The sequence below is a fragment of the Cherax quadricarinatus genome, chromosome 83 (genome assembly GCF_038502225.1).
Source record: "Cherax quadricarinatus isolate ZL_2023a chromosome 83, ASM3850222v1, whole genome shotgun sequence".
NCBI lineage: Eukaryota > Metazoa > Arthropoda > Malacostraca > Decapoda > Parastacidae > Cherax > Cherax quadricarinatus.
In genome coordinates this window covers 17,431,987-17,448,502 of record NC_091374.1, presented here as the reverse complement: position 1 = coordinate 17,448,502, position 16,516 = coordinate 17,431,987, and the positions used below count along the sequence as shown (strand labels likewise).

Genomic DNA, 16,516 nt, shown 5'->3' with positions numbered 1-16,516 from the left:
TCTCTCCATTATATCTGGAAACTCCAAAATTTCAAGTGTTTTTAAAAGTTATTTCATATTTTATATCTACTCTGATAATTATACTTATGTATACCTGTACCAAAATAAACTTACATACTGTGCTGGCATGCAGGTACACATTAAAATCAGGAAGTGTGTCTTGTGTCTCCAGACGTCATATTAGTAATGATAATAATAATCGCCGAGTCTCATTTAAATGTCATATATTACGTTAATATACACATTTTCATTAATCCATCTATGATATTTTTTCAAAATTAGTATATAATAAACACGATGCATAACATATAAATATGATAAATACACTCCACAGTAGAATAAGTAAACATAAATATGAGATATCTTTTGTCTGTCTCATAAATATGCAAGATTACAGGTATGCCTTGCTACTTCTACTTACACTTAGGTCACACTACACAATTACTGGGAGCGCTTGAGGTATCTAAACCTGTATTCCCTGGAACGCAGGAGGGAGAGATACATGATTATATACACCTGGAAAATCCTAGAGGGACTAGTACCGAACTTGCACACGAAAATCACTCACTACGAAAGCAAAAGACTTGGCAGACGATGCACCATCCCCCCAATGAAAAGCAGGGGTGTCACTAGCACGTTAAGAGACCATACAATAAGTGTCAGGGGCCCGAGACTGTTCAACTGCCTCCCAGCACACATAAGGGGGATTACCAACAGACCCCTGGCAGTCTTCAAGCTGGCACTGGACAAGCACCTAAAGTCAGTTCCTGATCAGCCGGGCTGTGGCTCGTACGTTGGTTTGCGTGCAGCCAGCAGCAACAGCCTGGTTGATCAGGCGCTGATCCACCAGGAGGCCTGGTCACAGACCGGGCCGCGGGGGCGTTGACCCCCGAAACTCTCTCCAGGTAAACTCCAGGTAAACACGTTTATTTATACACACTCATCTGAGTTTTCTTTGATTTTATCTTAATAGTTCTTGGTCTTATTACTTTTCCTTTTATATCCATGGGGAAGTGGAATAAGAATCTTTCCTCCGTAAGCCATGCGTGTTGTAAAAGTCAACTAAAATGCCGGGAACAATGGGCTAGTAACCCCTTTTCCTGTAAAGATTGCTAAAAAGAATAAGAAGAAGAAAATTGTCAAAGTGGTAAGTCTGAATGTGCATGGATGTTGTGCAAATGATAAGAAAGAGATGATTGTGGATGTTATGAATGAGAAGAAGCTGGATGTCCTGGCTTTAAGTGAAACAAAGCTGAAGGGGGTGGGAGAGTTTCAATGGAGAGGAATAAATGGGATTAGGTCAGGGGTTTCAAATAGAGTTAGAGCTAAAGAAGGAGTAGCAATAATGTTGAAGGATAAGCTATGGCAGGAAAAGAGGGACTATAAATGTATTAATTCAAGGATTATGTGGAGTAAAATAAAGATTGGATGTGAAAAGTGGGTTATAATAAGCATGTATGCACCTGGAGAAGATAGAAGTGTAGAGGAGAGAGAGAGATTTTGGGAAATGTTGAGTGAATGCGTGGGGAGTTTTGAATCAAGTGTGAGAGTAATGGTGGTTGGGGATTTCAATGCTAAAGTGGGTAAAAATGTTATGGAGGGAGTAGTAGGTAAATTTGGGGTGCCAGGGGTAAATGTAAATGGGGAACCTTTAATTGAGCTATGTGTAGAAAGAGATTTGGTAATAAGTAATACATATTTTATGAAAAAGAGGATAAATAAATATACAAGGTATGATGTAGAATGTAATGAAAGTAGTTTATTAGATTATGTATTGGTGAATAAAAGGTTAATGGGTAGGCTCCAGGATGTACATGTTTATAGAGGGGCAACTGATATATCGGATCATTATTTAGTTGTAGCTACAGTTAGAGTAAGAGGTAGATGGGAAAAGAGGAAGGTGGCAACAACAAGTGAGAGGGAGGTGAAAGTGTATAAACTAAGGGAGGAGGAAGTTCGGGTGAGATATAAGTGACTATTGGCAGAAAGGTGGGCTAGTGCAAAGATGAGTAGTGGGGGGATTGAAGAGGGTTGGAAAAGTTTTAAAAATGCAGTATTAGAATGTGGGGCAGAAACTTGTGGTTATAGGAGGGTGGGGGCAGGAGGAAAGAGGAGTGATTGGTGGAATGATGAAGTAAAGGGTGTGATAAGAGAAAAAGGTAGCTTATGAGAGACTTTTACAAAGCAGAAGTGTTATAAGAAGAGCAGAGTATATGGAGAGTAAAAGAAAGGTGAAGAGAGTGGTGAGAGAGTGCAAAAGGAGAGCAGATGATAGAGAGAGAGAGGCACTGTCAAGAAATTTTAATGAAAATAAGAAAAAATTTGGGAGTGAGTTAAAAACGTTAAGAAAGCCTACGAAAAGTATGAATTTGTCAGTTAAAAACAGAGTAGGGGAGTTAGTAGATGGGGAGATGGAGGTATTAGGTAGATGGCGAGAATATTTTGAGGAACTTTTAAATGTTGAGGAAGAAAGAGAGGCGGTAATTTCATGCACTGGTCAGGGAGGTATACCATCTTTTAGGAGTGAAGAAGAGCAGAATGTAAGTGTGGGGGAGGTACGTGAGGCATTACATAGAATGAAAGGGGCTAAAGCAGCTGGAACTGATGGGATCATGACAGAAATGTTAAAAGCAGGGGGGGATATAGTGTTAGAGTGGTTGGTACTTTTGTTTAATAAATGTATGAAAGACGGGAAGGTACCTAGGGATTAGCGGAGAGCATGTATAGTCCCTTTATATACAGGAAAAGGGGACAAAAGAGACTAAAAATTATAGAGGAATAAGTTTACTGAGTATACCAGGAAAAGTGTACGGTAGGGTTATAATTGAAAGAATTAGATTTAAGACAGAATGTAGGATTGCGGATGAGCAAGGAGGTTTCAGAGAGGGTAGGGGATGTGTAGATCAAGTGTTTACATTGAAGCATATATGTGAACAGTATTTAGATAAAGCTAGGGAAGTTTTTATTGCATTTATGGATTTAGAAAAGGCATATGATAGAGTGGATAGAGGAGCAATGTGGCAGATGTTGCAAGTATATGGAATAGGTGGTAAGTTATTAAATGCTGTAAAGAGTTTTTATGAGGATAGTGAGGCTCAGGTTAGGGTGTGTAGAAGAGAGGGAGACTACTTCCCGGTAAAAGTAGGTCTTAGACAGGGATGTGTAATGTCACCATGGTTGTTTAATATATTTATAGATGGGGTTGTAAAGGAAGTAAATGCTAGGGTGTTCGGGAGAGGGGTGGGATTAAATTTTGGGGAATCAAATTCAAAATGGGAATTGACACAGTTACTTTTTGCTGATGATACTGTGCTTATGGGAGATTCTAAAGAAAAATTGCAAAGGTTAGTGGATGAGTTTGGGAATGTGTGTAAAGGTAGAAAGTTGAAAGTGAATATAGAAAAGAGTAAGGTGATGAAGGTATCAAATGATTTAGATAAAGAAAAATTGGTTATCAAATTGGGGAGGAGTGTGGAAGAAGTGAATGTTTTCAGATACTTGGGAGTTGACATGTAATATGGTTATTAAATGCTTTAAAAACATTAATATACATTTTCATTAATCCCCCAGATTTTTTTTAAAAAATTACATAAAAAAACATGATACATAACATAAAGATGATAAATCCCCCCCAAAAAGAAAAAAAAAAAAATTTGGATGTGGAAAGGAAACTTGTACAAGTGATGGAAAAGAAAAAATTTTTTTCTCTAAATCTAACATAAGAAAAATGTTTTTATGGGGAAAAAACTGTAAAAAAATTTAAATTCCCCTTTCCCGTATGTATGTAAGTTTATTCGGGGTATACACAAATACAGTTACACAGTTATCATACAAACGGCATTTTTTTGACCCCCCAAAGGAAAATTAAAAAAATGTCGTGACTTTTTTCCCAACCCTTCCCCCTCAGGGGCATTTTCCCTAAAAATGATGTTACATGAGAATAAGTGTTTTTAAATTTTCTCCCCTATCAATGTAAAAAACAACGTCCCAAATTAATTTGTACACAAACGGGCGTGTACACTTTTTGTTTAAAAAAACTTAATTTTTTGGGGTTTTGTTTACATAACTCTTCCTGTCCTCCCCTCTGTTCTCTTTTCTTTTCTCTCTCCCCTCTTTTATTCTTTTTATCTCATTTACTTACCCCTGACCCCTAATTAAGACTACAAATTTTTTTTAAGGCAAGTAAAAGAGTAAACCCTTATTACTTTTTAAAAATCCCGGGATGAAAAATATCGGGGGAATAGTATGTGTGGGTGGGGTTTTGGCCTGGTATGGTAGCTGGGCTGGCTACCATACAATACCCCTTGATTTTTCCCAATAAATACTCTCATCTCCCCCCTAGATTAAGACTCCCAAAATTTTTTAAAGGTTTTGAGAAAACCTTATACCCATTTTAAGCTCTGGGATGTGAATTAATGGGAAATATTATGGGGCCCGTATGGTTGGGCTGACTCCCATACATCCACTTTATTTCTTTAAAATTAAATATACTTTCTCACCTAGATTAAGACTATAAATTTTTAATGAAAGAAATATTGCACTGTGTGTGTATTGTATTTTTTTTTTTTTGATCCCTTAGTTCTATTGCAAACCCCAAATATGTTAGTTAAACTTTTATCTAAAATTTTGTATGCTTTTTATAATTTGGAAAAAAAAGGGTTTTTTCATTTTCCGGTGTTTTAAAACTTTCGGTGGAAACCGGGAAACCCCTAACCTGCCCGTATAAGGGGGGCCCCTGTACATTATTAATACTCATTTTTAAAAAACAATTTTTATTATTTTTTTTTCCCACCCCGGCCCCGATTCCCCCCAAGGCGGGGTTGGGAAAAAGAAAAACTTTCACCATCTTTCCCATATCACTGTCTTCCAAAAGGGTGTTTTACACTTTTTTTAAACTGCCTTCACCCCCTTCAGGTGCAGGCCATTTCCCATCTGGGGACTAAATTTGGCCTCCCGGTTTCCTAAAATCCCCCATAAATGTTACTTTGCTCCTCCAACAGCTAAAGTATTAAAAACAATACCTGCCCCAAAACAATAATACCTCAACTGTAAACATTCCCCCTTTTTAAACTACTTTCAAAAATTGCATTTTTAATATTCCCATACTGTTTTTAAATAATTTTACTTTTGATATTTTAAAACCTATATAATCTAACTTGCCCCATTTTAATATTCCATGTTGTAATTTGGGTAGATTTACTTTTTGTTATACTTATAGGGAAAAAATGTAAAGTTTAAAACAAAACTATGATCTATTTGTCTCAATTAAGTGGTCTGTTTCCCCTTAAATGTAGTCTGCCCATAATCCCAAAACAAGATCGGCTCTTTTTGCCTGCAAATCATTACTTAAATACATTAACCCTATCAATGTAAATAAAACCCACAACACCCCAAACCCCAATTAAACCAAAAAAAAAAAATTTTACGTGGAGGATTACTTGATATTTTTCCTCCAGAAGTATGTTCAGGTCCAGTACTGACCAATTTTTCCCAAAAGAAATATTGTAAAAATAAAATTAGCCCATTTCAGCCCCCCAAACAAAACGTCCCGGCACTTACAAAACCCCCCCTTACATAATTGGTGCATTCGGAGGGGGTGGGTTATGGGGGAAAGCCCCACTTTTTTGTACCCAACCAAAGCAACTCAAACCCGGAAAAACTAAAGGGGGTTTGGGCATTTTCGTAAGTAAAAGGGTACCACTGCCCGACAAAATTAGAGATGATTTTGATTGGTTTCGGGAATTAAAAGTAGCTTGAAACGGCTAAAGGGCTGGACAAAATGTTTGATTTTTTTAAAATTCCATAGGACAAAAATTTACGTTTTCAATAATTCGCACCCAACTGGTGGTCTTGTGTTTTCCCAAAATTTAAGATTTATTTATCAATTCCCAATTAAAATGTCTACATACTAGTAAATTTTCTTTTTTTTGTGTGAATAAAAATTAAAATGGAAAAAAAAAGTATAATATGGGAAAGGGTAAGGGACTTATAATGAGCAGGGGAAATGATTTTTTAAAAGTCCCAGGAATATCTACATTGGCTTTTTTAATTTTTTGTGTGAAAGTGGGAAATTAAATTTCTTATCCTTTCGGGGTAGAGGGAAACAGAAAAAATGGGAGGTTTCTTATACTAAACTGATGGAAGGGAAAGGGCAAAATTAAAAAATACTATTTTCTGGTCGACTGGAACAATGGGATTGGCCAAAAATAGAACTAAAGTGGGTGAAATCATAGATACAAATCCCAGAACCACTAATTAAAAAAATTTTCTATCAATTTTTCATTTTTTGGTGTCATTACCTTTGGAAAATGTTTTCATAAGAAAACATACAGATCACACACAAAAAGTAAAGGTTATTGGTAAAAAAATACGGATACAAACAAACTTTTCCCAAATCATCAAAAAATTTTTTCCCAAAAACAGAATCCCTGCTTTGGGGCCTGTCTTACAAACAATTTTGGGAAAAAACCATGAATATAAAAAAAAAAATAAATAAGTTTTAAAACCATGGGCTTTTCCCCATGGGAATATTAATAAATTATTAAAAAAACTTATTTCATGATAAAAAAGGGGAGTTACTAAAAATTCCTGGTTCATGTCTTTAAGTGCCCACATCTCCCAAACTTGCATCAGCTGGGGGCCGAAACCCTTTTTTCCCTTTTATGGACTTCAGCTAAGCCATTTTTTTCCTCTGAGTTTGCTTGAGACTCTACTGCCGGGTACTCCCCCCAGACATCCCCAAAGCCTGCATTTTTTTAGTGAAAGATTAAGCCTCATTTCTACACTTGTGATTTCAATTTTTTCCACTTCTGAACTAAATATACAGAAACCATATTATGTGTAAATACACCCTGCCTGGGGGGGAGGCGGGCCGACTTGTTAAAAAAAAAAAAAAAATTTTTAATAAGGTATGATATGCCGTAATGAAAGGTTTGTTTGATTATGTATTGGTGGATAAAGGTTGAGGGTTAAGCCCCAGGATGTACTTTTTGGGGGCAGCTAATATCGGATCTTTATTTAATTGTAGCTCAGTTAGAGTGAGGTAGAGGGAAAAAAGAGGAAAATGGCAACAACAAAAGGGGGAGATGCAAGTGCAAAAAACAAAGGGAGGAGGGGGATTCGGGTAAGTTTGGCCTACTGGCAGAAAGGTGGACTGGTCAAATTTGAGTGGTGGGGTTAAAGGGGGTTGGAATAGTTTTAAAAATGCAGTTTTAAAGGGGGGGGCCCCAAAGTTTGTGGTTATGGGAGGGGGGTTTTTAGGGGGAAAAAAGGTTGGTGGAATGATGGAGTAATGGATGTGATAAAAAAAAAAATTTAAAGCTTATAAAAGGTTTTTCAAAGCAAAAGTGTTATAAAAAAGAGTAGAATATATGGAAGTAAAAGAAAGGTAAAGAGTGGTGAGAGGGGAAAAAGGAGAGCAGATGAAAAGAGTGGGAGAGGCACTGTCAAAAAAATTTTAAATAAAAATGAAAAATTTTTTTTGGAGGGGAGTTAAACAAGTTAAAACCAAAGGGGGAACAAAGGGGTTTGTCAGTTTAAAAACAAAAGTAGGGAGTTAGTAGATGGGAGATGGGGGTTTTTTGGGAAGATGGAAGAAATATTTTGGGGAACTTTTAAATGTCGGAAGGGAAAAGGGAAATTTCATGCCCCTGGCCGGGGAGGTATACCCATCTTTTAGGAGTAAAAAAAGGAACAGGATGGGGAAGTTTAAAGTGCGTAAAGGGAAATTACTTAAAAGATGAAAGGGCTAAGCACCCCTGGAACTGACGGGATCATGACAGAAATGTTAAAAGAAAGGGGAATGAGTTTTGGGTGGATTTGGTATTTTTTTTTTTTAATAAATGTATAAAAGGGGGAAAAAGGTCCTAGGGACTGGGAGGGGCATGTATAGCCCCTTTTTTAAAAGGGAAGAGGACAAAATTTGTAAAATTAAAGGGGAATAAGTTTACAGTATCCCCGGGAAAATTTACGGTAAGTTATAACTGAAAGAATTAAGTGGGGCAAATGTAGGATGAAAGATGAGAAAGGGGGTTTTCCCAAGGGGGTTGGGGATGTAAAAATCAAGTGTTTATTTAAGGCATATATGTGCCCCAGTTTTTTACAAAAAAAGGTGGGGAAAAGTTTTCATTTGCATTTATGGATTTAAAAAAGGCCCCTTATGATAGATGGATAAAAGGGCAGTTTAAAATTGGGAATCAAAGATAAAAAAAAAATTGGATATAAAACGGGGGAGGAGGAGTATGGAAAAAGTAAAATTTTTTTCCCCAGATGCGGGATTTGGGCCCGGAAAATGGCAGATGGGATTTATGAAGGATGGGGTTAACCCTTAGAAAGTGAGGGTAAAAGGTAGTGGTGTTTGAGGTATTGCAGAGAAAAAAAACTTTTATCTTGGGGGCAAAGAGGAATGCATGAAAGTATAAAAAAATACCAAACCACACTTGTATGGGTGGGTTTGGGGTTTTAAGCAGAACAGAAGGGCGGTTGGAGGCAGTGGAGATGTCTGTCTAAGGGCAATGTGTAAGTGTAAATATTTGAAAGAAAATTAAAAATGTAAATTAGGGTGTGGAGTTAATAAAAGTATTAGTCAGAGGCGGGAAAGAGGGGTTCTTGAGGTGGTTTGGTCATTTAAAAGAGAATGGATAAAAGTAGAATGACATGGAAACATTTAAATCTGCGGGGGAAGGAAGGGGGGGGATAGGGGGGGGGTCCTAAAAAAGGTTAAAAGGGAAAGGGAGGTTTTGTCTCGGGGGGGTTGGACTTCCAGCAGGCGTCTTGGCATGTTCAATGGGAGTGAAGGGAACCAGAATGGTATTTGGGCCCTTGATCTGTTGGATGTGAGAAAGGGTAATTTTTTTAGTGAAGGGATTCAGAAAGGTTTTTTTAAAAGCTGGATTTGGGAGCCCTGGATGGGGGAAAATACAATGCCTGCCTCAAAAAGGGGGAGGGTTTGGGATTTTGGGAGTTTGGAGGATATCCCTGTGTATCCTTATCTTAATCTTCTAAACTGTTGTTTTCCCCAAACACCTCTGAAAAAACAGTGTTTTGGGGAGTGAGGTGAAAAAAGGTTGAATGATGTTTAAAGTATTTTTTTTTTGGGATTTTCTTTCTTTTTAGGTCACCCCTGCCTCAGGGGGGAAACACCCCGACTTTTTAAAAAAAAAAAAAACTTTTAAAAAGCCCGATAGATGCAAAAAGAACCTTACTTTTAGGCAGATTTTTTGGCAGAAAAAGGATCATTAAAAAGGCATTATTTAAAGACAATATCCTTGAAAAACATTGGCTATTTAAAGGGTTTTCTAAAGATACTTCTAGAGTATCCTTAATAACCCACCCAAACTCCCCCAGCCTGAAATAAAAAATTTAAAGGGAAAAATTTTTACCCACACCAATATTCAAAAAGTATGTATTTAACCCTACGTTCTGCATCTGTCTAAAGGTAACTATATCTTAAAAATTTCCAAAATATTTTCTTTTTAACTACCCAAAAAAATTGAAAAAAATGCAAAATCTGACGGGTTTTTAAATTGAAATTAACTTCTCTAGCAAAAATGGTTAATTTTTTTGTGAGATAGATAATTACCCCAAGAATCAATAGAAGATCAGACATTATTAATGGGTTATACATGAAGGAAAATTAAAAAAGAATTGTACCTCAAAAAAAAAAACGGGTTGCAACAATCTGGTAATTCCCAAGGGAAATCCCTCTTTCAAACCACCTTAAGGCATTTACTAATGAAGGGTTTTTCAATTATACCCATTCTTCATTTTTTCCCAGACTTCCTAAAAAAAAATATATTCACCACTCCTGGGAAAAAAAATTTTTTAAAGGTAAGTAATGTGTGAAATTGTATAGGGCATTTTTGGCCAAAACTCTATTCTCACTTAATATATAAATTGTTTAAAAATGAAAAAAAAAATTTTCCCATTACAGTTTTTTCCCATCATTCACCCAGTACCCAAAACCTAACCTGATGTATAAACAGGGCCCCCTCCTGTGTAAGAAAAGGTTGGGGCACCTAAATGGGTTTTAAAAAAAGGTAAATTGGACAGCTCACTCTAAAAAGGATATTCCATTACCCAAAATAAAAGATGTAGGGTGTGTCAGGATAATAAAAAGTTAAGTTAATAGAAGAACTTGTTTTTTTTTGTACTATGCTGAAATTGACTTTGGGAGTATTTTCACTTTTTTTAACAAGGGCCATTTTCCCCCAAGAATTTGAAGTTTTTGTTTTTTTCTTTTTGGTTAAAAAAATTGGGTTTTTATTATGCAAAATTTTCATTGTGAGTTTTTTTCACATCTTTTTTTTTTTAATATGGCCATCTCCCCAGGCAGGGGGGCCCAAAAAAAAAATGGAAGTCTCTTTTTCAATTTAGAATTTTTAACGGGAAAAGGGGATTACTGGCACCTTTTTCCCCTGGAATTTTAAATTTTGCCTCTTATAACAAGCATTGGCCCCATGGGGGAAGGATTCTTCTCCACTTCCCCATGGAGAATGAAAAATAAATTTAAATTAAAAAGGGCAATAGGTTGGAACGGGTTTCCAAAGTGAGGTGTGTATGTGGCCCCGACTTATGGATCAGGTTTTTCCCTTTATTATTTAATTTATGGAAGGGGTTACTGGCCCTTGCTCTCAGCATTTAGTCACCTCTTCTGGCACCCCCTTGCCCCCAAAGTATGAAAAAATTCTTCCCCCTTTCCCCCTTGGGATAAAAGAAATACGGGAATATAGTAAAAAAATTCCCAAAAATACAGAAAAAAAAAAATCTCAGATACCTATTTCCCCCAAAACCCTTAACCCCCACGGGTAAAAAATTGAAAAAAAAAAAAAATTGTCTTACTCTTTTTCCCGGGGGTTGTTCAGCAGGGGCCGGGGGCTCTCGGGCTGGAAACTCTGCCTCTTCACTCCTCATCATAGTTCCCTCTCTTTTCAGACTGGACTTTTGTTTTGAAGTGCTCTCCCTTCCCATTACTTTTTTTAAATAAAAAAAAAGGGGGGGAAAATTGCCCTTTTTTTCCACATCATAGAAATATCTCTGCATGCAATAATTTTATAAAAAGAAAAAAAAAAAATCACAAAATATCACACTAGACATAAATCTCTGAAAAAATATTTTTAAAAGGGATATATTACAGAAAAAAGTAGTTTCTAACTTGAAACAGTGCTTAAAAGGGGAAAAAGGTAAGCCCTAAAAAATTTCCCAAAACTGAATACATACCAAGCATATCAAAATTTAAAGCTGATGCATTGATATGTTTCCCTGAACCCTGTCAATTTTTAAAAAGGGATTCTTCAAATTCGTTTTTTATTTTTGTCAACCTTAAATTTTCCAAAGTTTTTTTTTAAGTGAATTATACCTAAAATATTTTGAAAATGCCTAACTTTATCATAAAAAAAGTACCAAAAATGTAATATTCATTGCATAGAAAAATTTTGGATATACAAAAGAAAATTGAGTAATCATATCTTAAAAAATTAAAAAAAAAGTGAAAGGCCCAAATAGCTAAAATACAAATCTCAAACTTCCTTCCTTTTCCAAATTCACTTTTGGGGTGTCTATTTAATTTTTAATTTTTTTTTTTTAAAAAAAACTTTTACAAGGGAAAGGGGAGAAAAAAAATTAATTTTTAAATTTTTTTTCCCCCTTTTTAAATTTTTAATTTTCAGGAGGGGAAAAATTATGGGCCCCCCTTTAAAAATTTTAAACCCTCTTACAACATTCATAACTTTCCCGGAAGGTTTTTTCTCCACTTCCCGGAAATTAATTTTTTTAATTTTTTTAATGAACTTCCATCCCCCACTGGGCAGGGGGCCAAAAAAAAAAGAATGTTTTTCTTTTAAATTTGTAATTTTTACGGGAGAAAGGGGGTTTCTGTCCTTTCTCCCCCGCAAAAACTAGTCCCCTTTCTTACAACATTATGTTTTTTGAAGGAAAAAAATTCTTTTCCCTTCACTTCATATACAATATAAAAATTTACAGGGGAAATATGTAACTGGTGTGACTCAAAACATGCAGGTTGTGACAACCATCTTTAGATATTGTTTTAATGTCACCTTTACACTATTTAAAACATTTTTAGTATATTTTTAAGTGTTCATACAGTAGTGTACTGTATATTGTAATAAACAGAATAGAAGAAATCAGCTCTAATATACATTACTTAGGTATACACACTAGTCAGAGAGCTGGTTGTTAAATGAGTAAGTTGTAAAGTGAGGAGAGATTGTATAAAGCTATCAAACACATTATCAATAGGCTGTTATAAACAAGTACAAGAAACATACAATACAATTTACCCAAATAATTTGTTGTTGCGAATCATTTGCTCTGTGTCTCTTGTCTGTTGAACAGCCTTTTGTATGTAGTCTTTCATTTCCTTAATCTTATCTTCAAAGCTGTTCATACGTTTTTCATAAGAATCCATTAATTCTTTCTGGCTCTGAAAATAGTTAGTTATATGTATATAAGCTTTTGACGTTAGATTTAATTCACAAAAATGTTCCTTTGTATACTGTATGGTATATTCATTATTTATTATCAGTATAAACAATCTCCAAATATTAAAATACAGTAAAAGACTGATAACAATGATCCCTATAAAGTGGATGTTGAATTAAACTGGCAAAAAATGTGGCTATACAAAGGCTCAATGTTTACATTTAACAGGATGTCTAATTAAACTAGCCATTAACCCTTTCACTCACAAACTTGCTCTCAGTGTCGAAGAATTTAAAAACAATAAAAAAATTTATATATATATATATATTTTATTATGAAATAACAGAGAATCTTCTCCCAATGGTAATGACACCAAAAGTACAAAATTTGACAGAAAACTTATGGACTTACGCTCTTGCGAAGATAGTGGTCTCAGTGATATTTATGCATCGGCAACACCCACTTTGAGCCCTATGTTTGGCCAATTCCATTGTTCCAGTCGACCAAACTCAAAGCTATTTTGCTAGAACTCCATTTATTCTATTAAATGAGTACAAGAAACTGCCCATTTACCAATTTCAACTACACAATAAAGGTGATCAGAAATTGGTAATTTGGCCAGTTTCATACACAATTCAATAAGGCCAATTTCAAAAGTGTCCAGAATTAACAAGACAAATATTCCTAGCACTAAAATAACATTTTCTCTGTTCATTAGTCACGTTTCCAGGCCCCTCTTATATTATGCTTGCTTTCCATTTTAAATTTTTATTCATGCAAAAAATAGAAGATTTATTGTTATGCAGACAACTGCATTATTGTAAAAATGATATAAATAATATCAGCACATTTGTGAAAGCATATCAGATCCACCAGTTGACGTGTATTGGACGCGTGACGTGATTTGTTTACTCTTGAACATTGGCAAAAATCGAACATTTTCCGCTACTTTGAGCTCAATTTCAAGGTACTTTTAGTTTGCAAACCATTCAAAATCATCTCAATTTCTATAATACATCTTCCATTCTATCAACTGAGACCAAGAAAATCAGAATACAACCATAAATTCCATACAAAAATACACCACAACGTTGGTGTTTTAAGCCCAAAACACGGTCAGTTTTTTTTTTTTCTCATTATGCACTGCGTGCTGCAGGATTATTTTTATACTGTACACAATGACCACTCTGGTCCATTCTCTCATATGTAGGTATACCAGCTTTCTCCTGCAAGACTGGAAGCCACTAGAATTTTGGCGCAATATTACAGGACCGACACTGGCTTGCAAGCCGTAATATTACGGGACCGATGGTGAAAGGGTTAAACAGACCAAATCCACTACATCAAATGGCTGTCCAGCCTAGTCAAATCCTCAATAAAATGGATCAACTCTGCAGTGTCTGACAAGTTGTGCAAGAAAGCTATAAAATACCAACAATATGAAAGTTAAGAGACATGTGCAACATCTGGATATCTTTATTGTAGACGTTTCGCCATCCAGTGGCTTTATCAATACAGGTTTGCACAGTCTAGGCTTTATCTAGGACTTACTCGTTTTCACTGTAGCGGTAGAAACTAGACTCTCCTGTCCAACTTGAAATTATGTTGTAAGAGAGAAAATAGTTGTTTACAAGAAGCATAGACAGGGCAAGACAGGAAGGTAGTTAGCCAGCCAGTTTCTCAGCCAGCCAGCCAATTAGCCTGCCAGCTAGTTAGCCAGCCAACTAACCAGTTAGCCAGTCAGTCAGTTAGCCAGCCAGCCAGTTAACCAGCCAACCAGTTACCAGCCAGCCAATTAGCCAACCAGCCAGTTAGCCAGCCAGCCAGTTTGTTAAAGAATTGTACACTTAGTATTTACATTCTTGTCAATGTAAGTCTCCAGTGTCTGGTACACATAAGGTCTGTCTCAGCTGCCCACATCTAGTACAGGTACAGTATGCCTGTATAAGGAGAGGAGAGAGGGGAAAAAAAGAGGGGGTAAGGAAGAGAGAGAGAGAGAGAGAGAATGTAAAGCCCCTCCCCCCATTAGGCTATTTTATCGAATTTTTAATGTACAAGGAAACCTTGTTTTAAAGTCTTAAATTGTGAAGGAATTCAATATAGAGTAACAGATTAAGGCCCTGGTTCAAGACACAGCTTTACCAATACCAATACTGGAGGTAACTAGGTACAAGGAAGTTCTCTATAATGTAATGTTTTACAACACTGGCTTGCTAATTCTAGCACTAGCCTACCAGGGCTTCAAATCTTGTCATTTTCTTAAGTTGAGTATGACACACAACACACAACACACACAACACACAATACGCACACACACACACACACACACACACACACACACACACACACACACACACACACACACACACCACACACACACACACACACAAACACAACACACACACACACACACACACACACACACACACACACACACACACACACACACACACACATACATACCACACACACACGCACCACACACACACACACCACACACATACACACACGGGGCCAGGAGCTCGGACTCGACCCCCGCAACCTCAACTAGGTGAGTACACACACACGACACACAAAACAAGGAGTCATGGTACGTGACGAGGTGTTAGAGTTGGCGCCTGTGACAAGTGGGGGTTCCATAGGGGTTAGTCCTAAGACGTGCTGTTTTTGGCATATGTGAATGACATAACAGAAGGGATAGACTCAGAAGTGCCCTTGTTTGCAGATGATGTGAAGTTAATGAGGAGAATCAAATTGGTCAAGGATCAGGCAGGACTTCAAAGAAATATGGACAGGCTACAAGCCTGGTCCAGCAACTGGCTCCTTGAATTTAACCCTGCCAAATGCAAAGTCATGAAGATCAGGGAAGGGCAAAGAAGACCGCAGACACAGTATAGTCTAGGAGGCCAAAGACTGCAAACCTCACTCAAGGAAAACGATCTTGGGGTGAGTATAATACTGAGCACATATCCTGAGGCGCACATCAATCAGATAACTGCTGCAGCATATCGGCATCTGGAAAAACCTAAGGAAAGCATTCCGATACCTCAGTAAGGAATCGTTCAAGACTCTGTACACTATATACGTCAGGCCCACACTGGGGTATGCAGCACCAGTTTGGAATCCACATCTGGTCAAGCACGTCAAGAAATTAGAGAAAGTGCAAAGGTTTGCAACAAGACTAGTCTAAGGGGATTGTCCTACGAAGAAAGGTTAAGGGAAATAGCTTGACGATACTGGAAGACAGGAGGGTCAGGGGAGACATGATAACAACATATCAATTTTTTTTTTTTTTTTCAACAAGTCGGCCGTCTCCCACCGAGGCAGGGTGACCCAAAAAAGAAAGAAAATCCCCAAAAAGAAAACACTTTCATCATCATTCAACACTTTCACCACACTCACACATTATCACTGTTTTTGCAGAGGTGCTCAGACTACAACAGATTAGAAGCATATACGTATAAAGATACACAACATATCCCTCCAAACTGCCAATATCCCAAACCCCTCCTTTAAAGTGCAGGCATTGTACTTCCCATTTCCAGGACTCAAGTCCGACTATATGAAAATAACCGGTTTCCCTGAATCCCTTCACTAAATATTACCCTGCTCACACTCCAACAGATCGTCAGGTCCCAAGTACCATTCGTCTCCATTCACTCCTATCTAACACACTCACACACGCTTGCTGGAAGTCCAAGCCCCTTGCCCACAAAACCTCCTTTACCCCCTCTCTCCATCCCTTTCAAGGACGACCCCTACCCCGCCTTCCTTCCCCTATAGATTTATATGCTTTCCATGTCATTCTACTTTGATCCATTCTCTCTAAATGACCAAACCACCTCAACAATCCCTCTTCTGCCCTCTGACTAATACTTTTATTAACTCCACACCTTTTCCTAATTTCCACACTTCGAATTTTCTGCATAATATTTACACCACACATTGCCCTTAAACAGGACATCTCCACTGCCTCCAACCGTCTCCTCGCTGCTGCATTTACCACCCAAGCTTCACACCCATATAAGAGTGCTGGTACTACTATACTTTCATACATTCCCTTCTTTGCCTCCATAGA

At 37.0% G+C, this 16,516-nt stretch overlaps 1 protein-coding gene across 1 annotated transcript in view; it reads right to left on the bottom strand.

Annotated features, from left to right (window-relative positions):
• Positions 1-16,516, bottom strand: part of LOC128702233 (laminin subunit alpha-like) — a 206,955-nt gene that overhangs the window by 107,338 nt on the left and 83,101 nt on the right. Inside the window, exon 17 of the mRNA XM_070102903.1 lies at positions 12,294-12,439. Coding sequence (XP_069959004.1) covers positions 12,294-12,439 — 146 coding nt within the window. The remainder of the gene's footprint in view (positions 1-12,293; positions 12,440-16,516) is intronic.